The 20,479-nt window shown below is 41.4% G+C and overlaps 1 protein-coding gene across 23 annotated transcripts in view; it reads left to right on the forward strand.

Annotated features, from left to right (window-relative positions):
- ank2a (ankyrin 2a, neuronal) overlaps nucleotides 1-20,479 on the forward strand; it is an 80,633-nt gene that overhangs the window by 44,040 nt on the left and 16,114 nt on the right. For 22 of the 23 annotated variants that reach the window (XM_055009789.1, XM_035952430.2, XM_035952451.2 and 19 more), the window contains 6 exons: nucleotides 1,365-9,827; nucleotides 10,610-10,687; nucleotides 10,886-11,017; nucleotides 11,307-11,447; nucleotides 11,531-11,741; nucleotides 12,109-12,187. In XM_055009789.1, the coding sequence (XP_054865764.1) occupies nucleotides 1,365-9,827; nucleotides 10,610-10,687; nucleotides 10,886-11,017; nucleotides 11,307-11,447; nucleotides 11,531-11,741; nucleotides 12,109-12,187 (9,104 nt within the window). The remainder of the gene's footprint in view (nucleotides 1-1,364; nucleotides 9,828-10,609; nucleotides 10,688-10,885; nucleotides 11,018-11,306; nucleotides 11,448-11,530; nucleotides 11,742-12,108; nucleotides 12,188-20,479) is intronic. The other variant, XM_055009798.1, reaches the window with a different exon arrangement.

Genomic DNA, 20,479 nt, shown 5'->3' on the forward strand with positions numbered 1-20,479 from the left:
ACTCCACTGACTTCCTCTTCTCCTTAGCATTTTAATTTTACAGTATTTGCTATGACATTCTGCTTTTTTAACTTGTCCTAAATTAAGGTCAAAATAATACTTTTTTTTTTTTTTTTTTTTTTTATAAACTGAAATCCACACTATATTATTTCTATTTCCATGGTATTTGTGCTTGGAAGTTCATGTTAACGTAAAAATAATTATCTTGTGTGGTAATACAATGTAAGAAGTATTCATTTTGACCACATATTATTTTCCCAAGTAAACCCCGCTAACAGTTTTACCAGTGGCATGTTGAAAATCATCATTTTTTCCGAACAGATAAAATAGACAAACAACATCGCGTTGTTTGTTCTTACTTCAAGGGTTTACGTGTATTGCTGATGTTTTCTTATTATTATAGTTCATTTTGTATCATTTTGATGTCTACTATTTCTTTTGAAGTGTTTACTTCAAATACACATTTCATATTCATTTACAACATTTCCATAGTTGATTTCATTCATTCTTTCCTTCATTCATTTGCAGTATACACCTGTTTTACATTTCTTTTAATTATCATTACTTCATTTTTGTATGTGAGCTAATTGTGCTATAAGGTCACAAAACAGCAACATTTACAAATTTTAACCTGTAATGATATTTGATAGCCATGAACCAGCACGTATCTCAAATACAACATTAATGCTAATTTTCATAGTCATTATCTAGTCTTTCACTGGAATATATAACGTAAATTTTCAAGTATGACTGTACTTTACATAGGTTAAAATTAAAAGAAGCTAATAAAAAACAATCAGTAGCTTCTATCCTATTATTAACAGTGATTGCTCACCTCACACCTCTTACTAAAAAGGTCATATTATGATTTTTTTATTGAAATTTTATTGTGTTCTAAAATTTTGTTTTTAAGTAAACGTAGTTGTTTCTAAGTGCAACAATCTTGAGAAGTTTTGTTTGTCTGTTATCCTTCATTCTTGTCCTTTTGTTCCATATGTAAGTTTCTGTGTTCCATTTGATACTTTTGTATATTATGTGTTAAATTCCTGAATACGTTGTTCAAATTAGATTAATAGTATTCCTATCCACATTCTACCCATTTTGTTACTCCTCCTGGCTTTGCTTATGCTGATGCTGCTCTACTCCCTTTCAAACTTCTTTGGACTACTTTGTCATCTTCTTTTTAGTCTTGTTTTCAAGACTTCCTTATTCTCTGTCCAGTCAGCTTTCTTCTTACTCTGTGAACTGAAGATGGATTTTTGATGGCAATGTCTTGATGACAGTTTTCTGATGTCTCTCTTTCCCAATTCATTTGTCCCTTATGTTATGTACCCTTTTTGGTTCTGAAACTTTTTTCATTGAAGATGATGAATCTGAATCAACTGAGACATTCTCCCTGAGAACTAACCAACCTCTTGACCCTGCAACTCTTGCAAGCCCAGACATCCTGTCAGACATGTCAGACATCAAAATATCTGCGGTTTTTACTACAGATATGTGTGATGAGAGCGTTGGAGCTAGAGGACTCGAGGAAAAAGAATCTTTAGTCATTGTGGAACAGATCAAAGACAGGCTAGGAAGGGTAGGAGACATTCAAAAAGATGGTGTGAACAACACTAGACAGAAGGCCCAACAAGATGATGCGATAAAATGTTCTCTCTATGAAGCAAAGGCTTTTGAAGAACAAGTTCTACAGGAGACTTGCAGTGAGACAAAGAATTTAAGTGGCTCATACACAGAGGTCAGAGGTATGACAAGCTTGGTCTCACAGTTAAGCATGGACATGGAAGAATTCCTGGAACCGAGACCTGTTGTGACATTTGCTTCTCAAGAAGATCTTGTCCAAGATAGATCTGAACAGGGCATTTTAAAGCGTGATGGAAAACGTCGCCCGCCTGATATCAAGAAACCTATTAGGAAGAAACTCAGAGACAGAGAGCGTTCTGCATGTAGCAGCTCGGAGGGAGAGCTGGAAAGGATGAGTTCTGTGGAGTCTTTAGATGGCGATGCTATTCTTAAGGAGAGTGGCCTTGTGCCCACTCCAGTTATGGATCCTCCAGCTTCTCCTTTAGTGGTTGAGACACCTATAGGATCTATAAAAGACAGAGTTAAAGCTTTACAGAACAAAGTTCAGGAAGAAGAGATCCAAAAAAATACTCAAATTCTAACATCTGACGCAAAATCTTCTGTCACTATGAAGAAGACGGAGGAAGTCATGCCAGAACTCCCCAGGCTTCCCAAGTCCCCTAAATCTCCCAGATCTCAAACAGAAAGATTGGAAGAGACTATGTCTGTGAAGGACCTGATGAAAGCATTCCAAACTGGGCAGGACCCATCAAAAAATAAATCTGGGCTTTTTGAACACAAAGCAATGCCTTCTCCTTGTATTTCAACATTGACATCAATAGATTCTGAAAAGGCACAGAAATTGGAAGAAAGTCCTGTGGAGGAGCCAAAATCACAAATCCAAACTCAAAGCGTCCCAATTTTCCAGCAACAGAGTGATGTCAAGAAATTGGACGAAACAGACATAAACAATGAACCAGTAAGCTTAATTAGAGATAACTCTAAAGAATCACAACTGATTTCAGACAGTGCTTGTATTGCAAAGACAGTAACATTTTCTGATACAGTTCAATGTTACGATGGCAGTGTTAGCTCACAGAGAGAGGAGCCAGAGTTGACAGAGAAGGAGACTGTGTCTGTGAAGGAGCTGATGAAAACATTCCAAACTGGACAGGACGAGCCAAAAAATAAAGCCGGGCCTTTTGACCACAAAGCCGTAGCTTCTTGTATTTCAACAACAATACCTAAAGATTCTGAAGAAATACAGACAACTAAACAAAATCCTACACAGGGGCCAAAGTTGCAAAGCCAACCTCAGAGCATTGTGATTTTCTCCTCACAGAGTGATTCCAACATACATGACAACATAGAAGATCAATCAGTAAGCTTAATCAGAAATAACTCAGATGGTACCCTTGTGGCAAAGACAGTAACATTTGCTCAGACAGTTCAGTACGATGCTGGACATATCAGCCCACAGCAAGAAATGCCAGAGTTGTCAAAGAAGCAGACAGTGTCTGTTAAGGAGCTGATGAAAACATTCCAGACCGGGCAGGCTCCCTCAAAGTCTAGAGTGGAACTTTTTGAACACAAGGCTGTGCCTTTGTCTGTTTCAAGATTAATATCTTATTCAGGAGATTCTAAAGAGATTGAGACCACTAAACAAAGTGTTATACAAGAGCCAAACTTACAAATCGAAACTCGGACCCATACTGGGCAGGACTGTTTGAAAAGAAAGGCTGAACCGTTTGAATCAGTTGGGCCTGAAGAGACTCAGAGGACTGAAAACTCCATGCAGGAGTCAAAGTTGAAAACTGAAATGGAGAATATCACCATTTTCCAATCACAGGGTCGAAAACTGGATTTAGAGGCTCAAACAGAAGGGTTAGCGGCAGATGATTCTGAGGAATCACAACAGATATCAGGTATTCCTGGAGAAACTCCAAACAGAAGAACTCAGTTTGATGGTGGAATGTTTAACCCTCAGAGAGACGAAGGACAGTTGTCTGTGAGGGGTCAAAGCAGGATGAGGTTAGAAGAACCAGTCAGAAGCATTGTTAGGAGTTTTTCTGAAGAAACCCAGATCAGCCCTGATCGGAGACCCTCAGAGGACTTCAGTGCAGACATAAAGGCTGAGCTGGAGGAAAGTCCTGAGTATCAGCTGTTCAAGCAGTCATCAGCAGCTGCAAATCCAGCATCCATCCACAGTCCATGTTTGAAAACATATTTTGGAGAAGATGAAAGTCTTGAGAGTCCTGAGAGTCCAAAGCATGAGGGCATGGCTGAATCCTCAGACACTGATGTTGATGTGTGGGTGTCTCATTCCTTTTCAGAGGAGAGAGGAATTTCTGAAGGATTAACAGTGACCCACCAAATGACCGATGAAATGTTCACTTCCTCTACTAAAAGAAAGGAGAAGCACATCATACATTCACTGGAAGAGAAGGTTTATGAAGCAAGTAAGGAAAATACAACAATTGATCATGGAAGCAACCGACACCTTTCACAAACTGACACAGAAGTAACAGAGAGCAAAATCAAGGAGTCACCACTTCAAGAATTCCATATATCAAAGAAAGCTTCTAGCCAGGCATCCTCATCAGAAAAAGACGTGTCAGGAATGTTGCTTTTGATGAATAGGGACTTGGATCAGTATCTGCAAGCCAGACCCGTGGAAAGGCAGACATCAGGAGAAGATATTGTTCAGGAAAGGTTTGAACAAGTTATCCTAACAAAGGACATCGATGAAGAAATGTACACATTTGTCGTCGATGAAAATGAAGAATCAATAATGGATGTAACAACACAAAAAAATAATGAAGTCACAAGGGTAGGTCAAGAAGTGGTGAGTACCTTTACAGGAACCCAAGAAACTGTGACTGAAAAACAAGCCATGAAGGAAGAGTGGCTAGGGAAGAAGACTTCATATGAACCATCTACCAAAGCAAAGGAGATGTCAGGTATGCAGTCACTGCTGAGCAGTGACTTAGACAAATACCTTAAGGACAGGCCAGTGAAAAGTGGGCATCCAGAGGAGGACATTGTTCAGGAGAACTTCGAGCAAGCTATTCACACCAAAATCCGCAAGTCCTCAAGTGCCAGTGTAGAGGATGAGATTAATGTAGAGACACATGGACAGACAGTGACTGACGTGGTTAAAGTCAAAGAACAAGCACCAAATATTGTGTTGGAGACTCCATTCCAAGAAGTCTGCATAGAGAAAAAGGCCTACATACAACAGCCTAAAACTGAAAATAATATTTCAGGGATGTTGTCACTCCTCAGTGATGACTTGGATCAATATCTCAAGGAAAAGTCATTGAAACTACAAAGCCAACTAGAGGAGGGTATAGTCCATGAGAGCTGCAAACAATTTAAACTGACAAATGACAATTTAGATAGCCAGACTGAAGAAGAGGCAAATATAGATCTGCAGACTGATGTAGTTGGAGTCGTCGAATTAACACCAAGTTTGATGTTGGAGACTCCATTCCAAGAAGTTCACATCGAGAGAAAAGAACACCATCATCAGTCTACAACAGAGAAGAATATGTCAGGCATGTTGTCACTTCTCAGTAGTGACTTGGATCAATATCTCAAGGAACGACCAGCGACAATACAACGGCACTCAGAAGAGGATCTAGTTAATGAGAGCTGCAAAGAAATGAAACTGACACGCTATCAACTAGAGGACAGGATGACGGGAGAAGCAAATGATGACCAGCAAACTGATGTAGTAGGAGTCAAGGAGTTAACATCAAGCAAGGTGTTGGAGATTCCATTCCAAGAAGTTCACCTCGAGAGAAAGGAAGAGCAAAAAGAGCCTACAACTGAAAAGAACATGTCAGGCATGTTGTCACTTCTCAGTAGTGACTTGGATCAACATCTCAAGGAAAGACCAGCAACAACACAACGCCACTCAGAAGAGGATCTAGTCCATGAAAGCTGTAAAGAAATGAAACTGACAGGTGATCATTTAGAGGACAAGATGGAGGGAGAAGCAAATGATGACCTGCAGACTGATGTAGTTGGAGTCAAGGAACTAACATCAAGCAAGGTGTTGGAGATTCCATTCCAAGAAGTTCACATCGAGAGAAAAGAACACCAACAACAGTCTACAACTGAGAAGAACATGTCAGGCATGTTGTCACTTCTCAGTAGTGACTTAGATCAACATCTTAAGGAAAGGCCAGTGACAATACAATGCCCGTCAGAGGAGGATCTAGTCAATGAGAGCTGCAAAGAAATGAAAGTGACAGGTGATCATGTAGAGGACAAGATGGAGGGAGAAGCAAATGATGACCTGCAAACTGATGTAGCTGGAGTCAAGGAACTAACATCAAGCAAGGTGTTGGAGATTCCATTCCAAGAAGTTCACATCAAGAGAAAAGAACAACAACAGTCTGCAACAGAGAAGAACATGTCAGGCATGTTGTCACTTCTCAGTAGTGACTTGGATCAATATCTGAAGGAAAGACCAGCAACAACACAACGCCACTCAGAAGAGGATCTAGTCCATGAGAGCTGCAAAGAAATGAAACTGACAGGTGATCATTTAGAGGACAAGATGAAGGGAGAAGCAAATGATGACCTGCAAACCGATGTAGTTGGAGTCAAGGAGTTAACATCAAGCAAGGTGTTGGAGATTCCATTCCAAGAAGTTCACCTTGAGAGAAAGGAAGAGCAAAAAGAGCCTACAACTGAAAAGAACATGTCAGGCATGTTGTCACTTCTCAGTAGTGACTTAGATCAATATCTCAAGGAACAACCAGCGACAATACAACGCCACTCAGAAGAGGATCTAGTCCATGAAAGCTGCAAAGAACTGAAACTGACAGGTGATCATTTAGAGGACAAGATGGAGGGAGAAGCAAATGATGACCTGCAAACTGATGTAGCTGGAGTCAGGGAACTAACATCAAGCAAAGTGTTGGAGATTCCATTCCAAGAAGTTCACCTCGAGAGAAAGGAAGAGCAAAAACAGTCTACAACTGAGAAAAACATGTCAGGCATGTTGTCACTTCTCAGTAGTGACTTAGATCAACATCTTAAAGAAAGGCCAGTGACAGTAAAATGCCCCTCAGAGGAGGATCTAGTCAATGAGAGCTGCAAAGAAATGAAACTGACAGGTGATCATTTAGAGGACAAGATGGAGGGAGAAGCAAATGATGACCTGCAAACTGATGTAGCTGTAGTCAAGGAACTAACATCAAGCAAGGTGTTGGAGATTCCATTCCAAGAAGTTCATATCAAGAGAAAGGAAGAGCAAAAAGAGTCTACAATTGAGAAGAACATGTCAGGCATATTGTCACTTCTCAGTAGTGACTTAGATCAGCATCTTAAGGAAAGACCAGTGACAATACAATGCCTCTTAGAAGAGGATCTCGTCCATGAAAGCTGCAAAGAAATGAAACTGACAGGTGATCAATTAGAGGACAAGGTAGAGGAAGAAATAAATGATGACCTGCAGGCTAAAACCTCACCAAATGCAGAAAGACATTATATTGACTCTGCTGAAGGGACAGTCAAGTCATTTGCAACAATGGATGACTGTAAAATCGATCATGAAGATGTCGATGTGGCTTATTCTCATTCAGTTCTCAAAACACACGATTACTTGCAACTACAAAGTAGTTACAGCACACCACAACGGCCATCTGATTTGGAAGACCTAAACACTGTCGAGTTTGAAGACCCAGGTAAAGAGTCGTGTCATCGAGATTCACTAGAGGCAAGTCCTCTCTTGGAGGATAGATCTTCAAATAAATCCCCTGATTCAATTGAGCCAAGTCCTACCAAAGAATCTCCTTGTCCAGACTCTCTTGAGGGAAGTCCTACTCAATTAAAGAACGCAGAACTTCAAATGTCAGCCAAGACAGCTGTGTATGAGGATTATGCTTCCCAGCTCCAGTCATGTTTTTCTTATGACAAAAATATTTACACAGATGAAAGTGACCAAGGTGAGCAAGAACGCAATATTGAGATAATCCAAATGCAAGACTCTCTTGACAGAGATGATAATGATGATGAACCCACCAATACACAGTTCACCCCAGAAGAGGAGATGTTTAAAATGGCTGCAAAGATCAAAACATTTGACTCTCTTGAGGCAAGTCCTACTCAATTAAAGAACACAAAACTTCAGATGTCAGCCCAGACAGCTGTGTATGAGGATTATACTTCCCAGCTCCAGGCATGTTTTTCTTATGACAAAAATATTTACACAGATGAAGGTGAGAATGGTGAGCAAAAACGCAATATTGAGATAATCCAAATGAAGGACTCTCTTGACAGAGATGATAATGATGATGAACCCACCAATACACAGTTCACCCCAGAAGAGGAGATGTTTAAAATGGCTGCAAAAATCAAAACATTCGAGGAAATGGAACAGGAATCCAAAATGAAGAGAGATGCAACTACACTATCAGAGACTGGTGATCTTGATGATGGTGAACTAGATCTAAGATTTGGGCCAGATATGTCTTCCTCGCAAGATATAGTGCAGAAAGATGATGAAAAACGTGTGACAGACAGCGCTAAAGGACTTGATAAGGCAGCAGATGCCAGTTTGTGTGTTAAGGAGATGACAGAGAATCCATCACAACTTCAATCTACTTGTTTTTTAGATGATTCATTGTGTTTAACTGCAACTCAGAAAGAGGAACCTGATCAAGAAGGTGTAGAGTCCGTGTCACTGTTTGCGGAAAGAGAAGCAGAAATACACAAGGATAGAGACACCATAAAAGGTGAGCCTTCACCAGTCACGGACACACATTTTTCCTGCATTGCAAAAGAAAAGGACAATTCAGATGAAGACAAAGAAGTGGAATCGCCAGTGTCAGACGGTTCAGGTTCTCTCAGCAAACCTGAGGCTATAGGATCTGCAAACAAACTAGAGTATGTTTTAGGATGTGAGGGTGACAACACACAGGTCAAAGCTGAGGAACTATTAAATTATAGTCCTGCAGAGGACAGAAAAACACCTGATACAAAATTTGTTCAAACACCAGGTGATGAGAGATCTCCTGATCCATTTCAGTTTCAAGAGGGGAAGCTTTTTGAAATGACCAGAGGTGGAGCTATTGATATGACAAGGAGAAGCTTTGATGAAGAAGTGGATGGTTATGCCTTTTTTCATATTGGAGAACATCCAGTTGATGAAGTTATTCCAGAAGAAGCTGAAGAAGCCCACACAAGATCTTTGACTTTACCAAAAAGGGATTCAGATTCAGAGGCAGCATTTCAAGAGATCCTAAAATCACATCCAAAAGAGGATGTCAGTGACGAAATTCCTCATCCCAAACCCAGAACTCTCATCAAACGGTCAAGTGACAAGGCAGAGCCTGAGAAGACACTTGCTAATCTTGACATCTCCACAGAGATTCAGCCTGGTGCTACCAGTGCTTTGGAGAGTCTAACAAATGTTAAAGCTGAAGCTGAAAGCCTTAAAAGCCTTGGACTAGACTATCTAGACTCTACCATAGCTGACCTTCAGTCAGACACATCCACATTTGCCCATTCTGTGTACACGGAGCAGAGCCATGATTTCTCAGACTCCTCTCCTGATGATGATGATGATGATGATGATGATGATGTGGAAGAAGATGAAGAAGACCAGTGTTCAGTCATAGAGATGACAATTTCAGCTGCACAGCTTGACATAAAAGCAAGTCATCAGGAAACCCTCCCACCTTTGGCAATCAAATCAGCCACCACAATTAAAGAGATTAGCCATTTCAAATTGGAAAAACATGTGAAAGGGTCACAGATATCTGAGCTTGATCAGGCAGATAAAAGCAGAACGTTGGTTCGTAGGACTAGATCTGAGGTTAGTACCACAAGTAAAACCTCTAATAAAGACAGGAGTTATTCTGACAGCTGTGATCCCACTAATAAATCCAGCCTGTCTCCGTCCAAACTTGGAGACATGATGCAACAAAAACCTCCATTTCATATGTTCTCCCCAAGCTCTTCCACAAGGGAAGACGTCCAACTGTCCAGGACTGTAGAAACATCTGTTAGGTCCTCTTTGGATACTGATGAACCAAGCAGCTCTAGTCACAAGAGTCCAGATTCTGTTATCTTCACATATGAAACTCCAGCCTCACACAGTTCAGATTCTGATAGTAATCTGTTGCCAGTTGTGCATCCGTCTTGTGCGACAGAGGATGTATTTGAATCCAGGCCTGCTTGGGATGACACAGTGGAAACTCAGATGCAGAAAATCATCGATGACCAAACTCCAGAGTGTACGGCAGGTATGGCCAGACCTACAGTGGGCTTTTGCTCTTTTTAAATCTCTGCTCCTCAGCAGCAAGACCTTTTTCCTCTTGTTAAGAAAAATGTCACCATTACTCATTTTGTGATGTTTTCATACATTGTCTTGTCCTATCTTGCATTGTTGTCTTGTCCACATGTTTGTCTGTTCGTGAGTGTGTGTGTGTGTGTGTGTGTGTGTGTGTGTGTGTGTGTGTGTGTGTGTGTGTGTGTGTGTGTGTGTGTGTGTGTGTGTGTGTGTGTGTGTGTGTGTGTGTGTGTGTGTGTGTGTGTGTGTATAAGTTATGGTGTTTTGCATGTTGGTCAGTTACTTCATCTGTGTTTATGTATTTGCAATCTCAAGATTGAATGGCCATGTTGGTTAAAGAATTAGCTTTAACTATTTTGATGCAGAGTTCGACTAATTTATTTGTGGTATATATACTAATACTGACTAATACTAATATTACCCTCCACATTGCTTAATCAGCACATCAATGACATGGCTTACACTAATGATTAAAAAGCATGATGTGCTAATTGTGACCAAATAGTAATTGTCTTTAAACAAGTCGACTCCTCTCGAATCCAACCTTTATGTTATCATCCATGTCAACATTGCAGATCCACATTTAGTTTAAAGTCCATTTTACATCTACACTTAAGAGCTTATGCCACATGGCAGCTACCTGCAGTATGTTTTTATTTTACAAGATATATTGTTAAATGTATGATTGAGGCCATGATTCTAAAATTTATGTTTGGATATGGTGGCATTTTTTAGTTGATTGGCAGGATGATGCTGACAGGAAAGAGGAAACATTAGCTATCATTGCAGATCTTCTTGGCTTCAGCTGGACTGGTAAGTTGTCAAATAATGCAGTGTGTTAAATTACAATTTCAAAAATTCTGTGCATTCTGGCAAGATGCAATGTGTACAGTTTTTTTTTTTTTAACTAGCAAGATTTAAGGAATAGCTGAAAGCAAGAAAACACTGAATATATCATTCAAGTTTACTTTATTAGTTTTTTATTTCTTGCTTTGTTATCCATCACCCCAGAACTGGCAAGAGAACTTGAATTCAGTGAGGATGACATTCAGCTAGTAAGAACAGAGAATCCCAATTCTCTCCAAGAGCAGAGCCATGCCTTGCTGCAGCGCTGGGTTGAGCGGGAAGGCAAACATGCCACAGGTACATGGTGTTGTGGTTTCACTTCACATTTTCGTAGTATTTGTCAGTAAATACTTAAAAATCTGTTAGACATTCTTAATTTGTTTGAGAATGATGGATGAACAATATACCTTTTACTTTAATGCTTACAGCCTCTGGAATGAATCTGTTGTTTTGTCTCCAATTTTGTCAATATGTTTTTTTGTTTATTTATTTATTTATTTATTTGTTTGTTTGGTTTGGTTTGGGGTTTTTTTTGTAAATTAATGTTTTTCTACCTCATAATAATGATTGCTAAATCCATCCACAGAGGACTGCCTGATTAAGAGACTAACCAAGATCAACCGCATGGACATTGTTCATCTTATTGAAACCCAGATGAACAAGTCAGTTCAAGAGCAAACATCCAGAACTTATGCAGAAATAGAGAAGACACTGGATCACAGTGAAGGTAGTAAAAGCTCCAAACACTTTACACCAGGCTCTATTTACAGTTTTGCTTGCACTCTTATTTATCACATGTGTGTTTTTCAGTGTCAGTAGCCCTATCTTCAGTGCAAGAGGATGTAGACAGCCCCAGAATCGTGAGAAGAGTGGAGTCAGACCGCAGACCACCCCCAGCTGTTTCTGAAGAAGACCTCTCTGTTGCTTCCCTACTGGATATCCCTTCATGGGCAGAGCCTGTTGGACACACACCCTCAGAGAGCATGCATGGTGACCTACTGGAGGAGCTTGAGATCCCACAGTAAATCATTTACTTGGAATAATTTCTGTCTCTGCAACACACATTGGCAGTGGAACATGGTGACACATTGTTGTTGCACTTTGATTAGCACCCATAGCACATACCAGGCAAATAGAGGTAAAGCCATCAAAAGGTATTCAAAACTGCTGTTTCTCTGGAGTCTGTTAACACTTAACATGTTGAGGCTATCAAATAGAATTGTGCCAAATCATGACAGCACTAGTGCACTGTGACGTACAGTGGGTATATTTGTCCCCCGTCCACTGTTTGTGAATGTTGCTTTTTTTTTTATTGTTCGATTCAGGCTCTGACATGTCACATTCATCATCAGAGTTGCATTATGTGACCTATCCTTTTTGTTTTTCAGTGAATTGAACCCTAACCTATGGACCTCTGAGGATGTAATTACACAAGAACCTGCAATTTACAACAACTCAGATGAGCAAGTAAGTACGCTACGCACTTCAAAAGAAGCAGCATTGGGGAGGCAAGCAACTCAGGTTTATGACTCCAAAGTGAAAGACCAGCAAGTATGCTGCAGTGTTGAAGCTCATTTCATCAGATCTTTCCAAGGTGGCACTCAAGTCAAAGCTGACTCTAGCCGAGTCTTATCATTGAAGCAGTGTGGTTGTGAAGATGACCATGGCCAATCACCTGAAATTCTGAAGTTACATTCATCTGTATATATCAGAGACTTTAGTCTGAGTCTGTCAGAGTCAGACAAAGCTGAGACTGACTTCAGTGAGCTTTGTGATGAGCTAAGCTGTACACCACAGCATGGCAATACAGATGCAGGTAAAACCATTGCCAGAAGAATCTATGATCCCAGCCTCTTAGCCTTGGCACCAGAGGACGACCATCACACTCTGGCAATGACTGAAGATGACACAGGTGTAGCTCAAAAAAGCAGGCTCTCTCAGACATCTACTGATGAGGTACCAGCCCGAATCTACAAAGTACTGTATGATCATGAAAAAATCCCAAGCATTTCAGGTGTGGACACGAGATTCCAACCCTTCAAGTCAAGCAAAGAAGAAAACACAAAACCCAAAGTATACAGTAATGGGTATCCAGAAAACATGGCCTTCATTGATGATAACGATGATATCCAGTCAATAGAGCCCATTGTTGCTGCTGCTAAGTACAGCATGGTGAAACCAATGAAGCTGTCAACGACCATTTTGCCACACAGCCTGACAACAAATGGGTCTACTCACATAGCTTGTGACTCAACTGAGAAATACTGCAATTTGTGTTCTCTTAATCCAGACAGTGACCGTGGCACATTTCAGGCAAAAACATCTTCCATTTCGGAGCAAAAGACGGCCTCTTCCAGCTTTTTCCTGCCCATTACCCATCTCACACCACAATCCCCTGAACAAGATCTGACATTACCTTCCACTTTTATACCATACAGTCCTTTGACCCCTGATTCCTTGGTGTCCGATGAGCAATGCGGCTCATTTTCACCTATTAATGAAAGTGGTCTTTTCACTGCAGACACATGTATATTAAATGACTCTATACCAAGACTGTCATCCCCAGAATCTGTAATGTCAATTGGTGATTATAGGGCAATGTCACCCGACTCTCCTCAGAGAGAAAGAAGAGTATTACCTGCAGACTTTTTCAGTGTATTAGATGACAGTCTGGCATTCTCTCCATTGTCTGATACATGTAGTTCACCAGAAGTTCCGATTAACTTCACTGAAAGTAAATTAAACCCTTATCAAACTCATACATATGAGTGTGAACCATCCTTTGATTCTAAACATTTCACCTTTACTGTAATTAAGTCCTGTGAGTCTTTGGATAAGTACCGGCCAATGTCTCCTGACTCTAGAGTATCTAAATATAGCCAACCATTACCTGAAGGTATACATAAAAAGAAAATGTGTAGAGCATTCTCACCTCTGACATCAGACATTGAATTGTTACTTGAAAATGTTTCTTCTGATAGAGGAATGTGTTTGCGTCAGTCAGTATCTATTCATGACTTTGAATCTTCAGATAGAGATTGCCGACCATTCTCTCCAGAATCTCAAACCTCTCAGTGCAGTTTCTCATTTCTTGAACTCTTACTCTCTGAACCAACCCGCACACAACTCAGGAGTCAGTATTGTGATTATTATTTGTTGTATTCAGGAGAAAATCCACCCTCACCATTACTTAGGTCAGCTCCTTCCACTGAAGTCTGTGGTAAGGAAGTGGGTCCAGATAGTCCCATGACACAAAAAACAGGAGCTTCAGATAATATTCCTCCTCTCCCTCAGAAATGTGTCACATTAAATTGTTATCTGCAATCTGATGCAGACATCAAAAGTATCCCCAGTGAAGTCTCAGTCTGTTCTAGTCAAACAGAAAAATCTGTTCAAGCTCAAAAACTAGAAAAGGAAAGTAACCAGTCTTACCTTGGTTACTGGCTTTCTAAGTTAGAACTACAATCTTGTCAAGATACAGCACCAGGAGCTCAGAAAGAAGATGAGTTAACGAATACAACACAAAACATTTCAAAAGAAAAGTCAGTACATTTACATAGGCGAAGGGAAACGTCAAAGAGTAATTCTTACCCAGATCACAAAGAACACAAGAAACTTCCTGAAATTTCTCAGGCCTTCAGGGAATTACAAACACCAAAGCCTACGATATTTAACTTTGTGGAAAGACAGAGGTACAATTTAGAGTTTCCAAATGTATTGCATCAAATGTCAAACACAACACCAGCCTTTCTTGAAACTGTAAACAGAGAATGTAATCCTGGAGTGCTGTCTGCTGCAAAGCCTCTGACATATGCTGATACTGTGAAGGGCGTTGCATACGAAAAACAAGGAAATGTTTTGCTAGCTAACAAAACAAATAATTTCACAGTTGTGGGGACTAAATCTGTGTCATTAGAGGAGGGATGCAGTCTTTCGATAATAGACAAGTGGGTGGACGAGTTCAGACTGCAATCTCCTGAGTCAGTAGAGTCTCAAAGTGAACTTAGAGCCCTCTCTCCTGACTCTCCTGTTCCACAGTTCAGATCTGCCTATATTGATTGCCATGTGGAATTGTCAGGGCACAGGTCTTTTACACCGGAGTCCACTTTATCAGACTGGGAAGGCACTGATTTGTGTCTGGAATTTCTTTTTGATGAGGCCAGGCCAGACTCTCCCCAGTCAGTTTTATCAGACTTTGAGCTTGATAAGTTAAATAGTAGCAGAGCATTTTCTCCAGAATCGGAACTTTCTGATTATGACTTTTCGCTCTTGCATGACTTCAGAGCATCCTCCCCAGAATCTGTGGCCTCAGTTGAGGGCCGTTCTTCTCCTCCTCTCATGACAGTAGGTCAAATGTCAAACCAACATTGTAATTACTATTTAAACTATTCAGAAAACAGAGCAATATCTCCTCTGTTAACAGTGTCAGATTCTGAGGACTTTGAATTTTGTCTTGAAGAAATGTTTGATGAAAACAGAGCAGATTCTCCAGATTCACTTCCACCATGTGTTGAATCCAGACATACAGGTGTAACTGTGACTTCATTCCCACTGTTGTCTGCCTTCAGGCCTCTTACATATGCAGATGTTGTGAGGGGAATGTCGTACAACAATCAAGCAGAGGCTGATGTAGGAATCAAAGTACATCAGTGGAGGACTGTGTGGCCTTCAGCCATGTCCTCAGAGGAGGAATGCAGCCTTTCCATAGTAGACGAATGGGTGGACGAGTTCAGATCGCAGTCTCCCGAGTCAGTAGAGTCTCAAAGTGAACTTAGAGCCCTCTCTCCTGACTCTCCTGTTCCTCAGTTCAGATCTGCCTATATTGATTGCCATGTGGAATTGTCAGGGCACAGGTCTTTTACACCGGAGTCCACTTTATCAGACTGGGAAGGCACTGATTTGTGTCTGGAATTTCTTTTTGATGAGGCCAGGCCAGACTCTCCCCAGTCAGTTTTATCAGACTTTGAGCTTGATAAGTTATTTAGTAGCAGAGCATTGTCCCCAGAATCAGAACTTTCTGATTATGACTTTTCGCTCTTGCATGACTGGCTGTTGGACTTTAGAGCATCCTCCCCAGAATCTGTGGCCTCAGTTGAGGGCTGTTCTTCTCCTCCTCTCCTGACAGTGGGTCAAATGAAGGGTCACCATTGTAATTACTATTTAAACTATTCAGAAAACAGAGCAATATCTCCTCTGTCAACAGTGTCAGATTCTGAGGACTTTGAATTTTGCCTTGAAGAAATGTTTGATGAAAACAGAGCAGATTCTCCAGATTCACTTCCACCATGTGTTGAATCCAGACATACAGGTGTAACTGTGACTTCATTCCCACTGATGTCTGCATTCAGACCTCTTACATATGCAGATGTTGTGAGGGGAATGACGCACAACAATAAGGCAGAGGCTGATGTAGGAATCAAAGTACATCAGTGGAGGACTGTGTGGCCTTCAGCCATGTCATCAGAGGAGGAATGCAGCCTTTCCATAATAGACAAATGGGTGGATGAATTTAGACTGCAGTCTCCCGAGTCAGTAGAGTCTCAAAGTGAACTTAGAGCCCTCTCTCCTGACTCTCCTGTTCCTCAGTTCAGATCTGCCTATATTGATTACCATGTGGAATTGTCAGGGCACAGGTCTTTTACACCGGACTCCACTTTATCAGACTGGGAAGGCACTGATTTGTGTCTGGAATTTCTCTTCAATGAGGCCAGGCCAGACTCCCCTCAGTCAGCTTTATCAGACTTTGAGCTTGATAAGTTATTTAGTAGCAGAGCATTGTCCCCAGAATCGGAACTTTCTGATTATGACTTTTCACTCTTGCATGACTGGCTGTTGGACTTCAGAGCATCCTCCCCAGAATCTGTGGCCTCAGTTGAGGGCTGTTCTTCTCCTCCTCTCATGACAGTAGGTCAAATGTCAAACCAACATTGTAATTACTATTTAAACTATTCAGAAAACAGAGCAATATCTCCTCTGACAATAATGTCAGATGTTGAGGACTTTGAATTTTGTCTTGAAGAAATGTTTGATGAAAACAGAGCAGATTCTCCAGATTTACTTCCACCATGTGTTGAATCCAGACATACAGGTGTAACTGTGACTTCATTCCCACTGATGTCTGCCTTCAGACCTCTTACATATGCAGATGTTGTGAGGGGAATGACGCACAACAATAAGGCAGAGGCTGATGTAGGAATCAAAGTACATCAGTGGAGGACTGTGTGGCCTTCCGCCATGTCATCAGAGGAGGAATGCAGTCTTTCCATAATAGACGAATGGGTGGACGAGTTAAGACCGCAGTCTCCCGAGTCAGTAGAGTCTCAAAGTGAACTTAGAGCCCTCTCTCCTGATTCTCCTGTTCCTCAGTTCAGATCTGCCTATATTGATTGCCATGTGGAATTGTCAGGGCACAGGTCTTTTACACCGGAGTCCACTTTATCAGACTGGGAAGGCACTTATTTGTGTCTGGAATTTCTCTTCAATGAGGCCAGGCCAGACTCCCCTCGGTCAGTTTTATCAGACTTTGAACTTGATAAGTTAAATAGTAGCAGAGCATTTTCTCCAGAATCGGAACTTTCTGATTATGACTTTTCGCTCTTGCATGACTGGCTGTTGGACTTTAGAGCATCCTCCCCAGAATCTGTGGCCTCAGTTGAGGGCTGTTCTTCTCCTCCTCTCCTGACAGTGGGTCAAATGAAAGGTCACCATTGTAATTATTATTTAAACTATTCAGAAAACAGAGCAATATCTCCTCTGTCAACAGTGTCAGATTCTGAGGACTTTGAATTTTGCCTTGAAGAAATGTTTGATGAAAACAGAGCAGATTCTCCAGATTCACTTCCGCCATGTGTTGAATCCAGACATACAGGTGTAACTGTGACTTCATTCCCACTGATGTCTGCCTTCAGACCTCTTACATATGCAGATGTTGTGAGGGGAATGACGCACAACAATAAGGCAGAGGCTGATGTAGGAATCAAAGTACATCTGTGGAGGACTCTGTGGCCTTCAGCCATGTCATCAGAGGAGGAATGCAGCCTTTCCATAATAGACGAATGGGTGGACGAGTTAAGACCGCAGTCTCCCGAGTCAGTAGAGTCTCAAAGTGAACTTAGAGCCCTCTCTCCTGATTCTCCTGTTCCACAGTTCAGATCTGCCTATATTGATTGCCATGTGGAATTGTCAGGGCACAGGTCTTTTACACCGGAGTCCACTTTATCAGACTGGGAAGGCACTGATTTGTGTCTGGAATTTCTTTTTGATGAGGCCAGGCCAGACTCCCCTCAGTCAGCTTTATCAGACTTTGAGCTTGATAAGTTATTTAGTAGCAGAGCATTGTCCCCAGAATCAGAACTTTCTGATTATGACTTTTCACTCTTGCATGACTGGCTGTTGGAGTTTAGAGCATCCTCCCCAGAATCTGTGGCCTCAGTTGAGGGCTGTTCTTCTCCTCCTCTCCTGACAGTGGGTCAAATGTCAAGCCAACATTGTAATTACTACTTAAACTATTCAGAAAACAGAGCAATATCTCCTCTGTCAACAATGTCAGATGCTGAGAACTTTGAATTTTGTCTTGGAGAAATGTTTGATGAAAACAGAGCAGATTCTCCAGATTCACTTCCACCATGTGTTGAAACCAGACATACAGGTGTAACTGTGACTTCATTCCCACTAATGTCTGCATTCAGACCTCTTACATATGCAGATGTTGTGAGGGGAATGTCGTACAACAATCAAGCAGAGGCTGATGTAGGAATCAAAGTACATCAGTGGAGGACTGTGTGGCCTTCAGCCATGTCATCAGAGGAGGAATGCAGCCTTTCCATAGTAGACGAATGGGTGGATGAATTTAGACCGCAGTCTCCCGAGTCAGTAGAGTCTCAGAGTGAACTTAGAGCCCTCTCTCCTGACTCTCCTGTTCCACAGTTCAGATCTGCCTATATTGATTGCCATGTGGAATTGTCAGGGCACAGGTCTTTTACACCGGAGTCCACTTTATCAGACTGGGAAGGCACTGATTTGTGTCTGGAATTTCTCTTCAATGAGGCCAGGCCAGACTCCCCTCGGTCAGTTTTATCAGACTTTGAACTTGATAAGTTAAATAGTAGCAGAGCATTTTCTCCAGAATCGGAACTTTCTGATTATGACTTTTCGCTCTTGCATGACTGGCTGTTGGACTTCAGAGCATCCTCCCCAGAATCTGTGGCCTCACTTGAGGGCTGTTCTTCTCCTCCTCTCATGACAGTAGGTCAAATGTCAAACCAACATTGTAATTACTATTTAAACTATTCAGAAAACAGAGCAATATCTCCTCTGTCAACAGTGTCAGATGCTGAGGACTTTGAATTTTGTCTTGAAGAAATGTTTGATGAAAACAGAGCAGATTCTCCAGATTCCTTTTCAACTATTCCCCCTAATCACACAGATTTGTTTGACACAACATCCCCAGTTGTCTGCTCTTCCCAACCTCTTAGACATGCAGAAGGAAGCCAGGCCAGTACACCTGAAAGATTAGCAACATCATTTTTCAAGAAAAATGCTTCACTCCCTGTATCTCAGACCAATTCTACACAGCCCAGCCTTTTTTCATCTGATTTATTTTCCGCAAACTCACATGACGCAGTTCTACTAATGACATACAGGGGAAGAGTTAACCCCTTTCTTAACAGACTAATGTCACATTCGTATGATCCAGTTTATCGGGGAAAATGTTCATGTTGTGAAGACGAATGGGTGGACGAGTTCAGACCTCAGTCTCCCGAGTCAGTAGAGTCTCAGAGTGAACTTAGAGCCCTCTCTCCTGACTCTCCTGTTCCTCAGTTCAGATCTGCCTATATTGATTGCCATGTGGAATTGTCAGCTTTTCAACTATTCCCCCTAATCACACAGATTTGTTTGACACAACATCCCCAGTTGTCTGCTCTTCCCAACCTCTTAGACATGCAGAAGGAAGCCAGGCCAGTACACCTGAAAGATTAGCAACATCATTTTTCAAGAAAAATGCTTCACTCCCTGTATCTCAGACCAATTCTACACAGCCCAGCCTTTTTTCATCTGATTTATTTTCCGCAAACTCACATGACGCAGTTCTACTAATGACATACAGGGGAAGAGTTAACCCCTTTCTTAACAGACTAATGTCACATTCGTATGATCCAGTTTATCGGGGAAAATGTTCATGTTGTGAAGACGAATGGGTGGACGAGTTCAGACCTCAGTCTCCCGAGTCAGTAGAGTCTCAGAGTGAACTTAGAGCCCTCTCTCCTGACTCTCCTGTTCCTCAGTTCAGATCTGCCTATATTGATTGCCATGTGGAATTGTCAGGGCACAGGTCTTTTACACCGGAGTCCACTTTATCAGACTGGGAAGGCACTGATTTGTGTCTGGAATTTCTTCTTGATGAGGCCAGGCCAGACTCTCCCCAGTCAGTTTTATCAGACTTTGAGCTTGATAAGTTATTTAGTAGCAGAGCATTTTCTCCAGAATCGGAACTTTCTGATTATGACTTTTCGCTCTTGCATGACTGGCTGTTGGACTTCAGAGCATCCTCCCCAGAATCTGTGGCCTCAGTTGAGGGCTGTTCTTCTCCTCCTCTCCTGACAGTGGGTCAAATGTCAAGCCAACATTGTAATTACTACTTAAACTATTCAGAAAACAGAGCAATATCTCCTCTGACAACAATGTCAGATGCTGAGGACTTTGAATTTTGTCTTGAAGAAATGTTTGATGAAAACAGAGCAGATTCTCCAGATTCCTTTT

Source organism: Amphiprion ocellaris, chromosome 4 (assembly GCF_022539595.1).
Source record: "Amphiprion ocellaris isolate individual 3 ecotype Okinawa chromosome 4, ASM2253959v1, whole genome shotgun sequence".
NCBI lineage: Eukaryota > Metazoa > Chordata > Actinopteri > Pomacentridae > Amphiprion > Amphiprion ocellaris.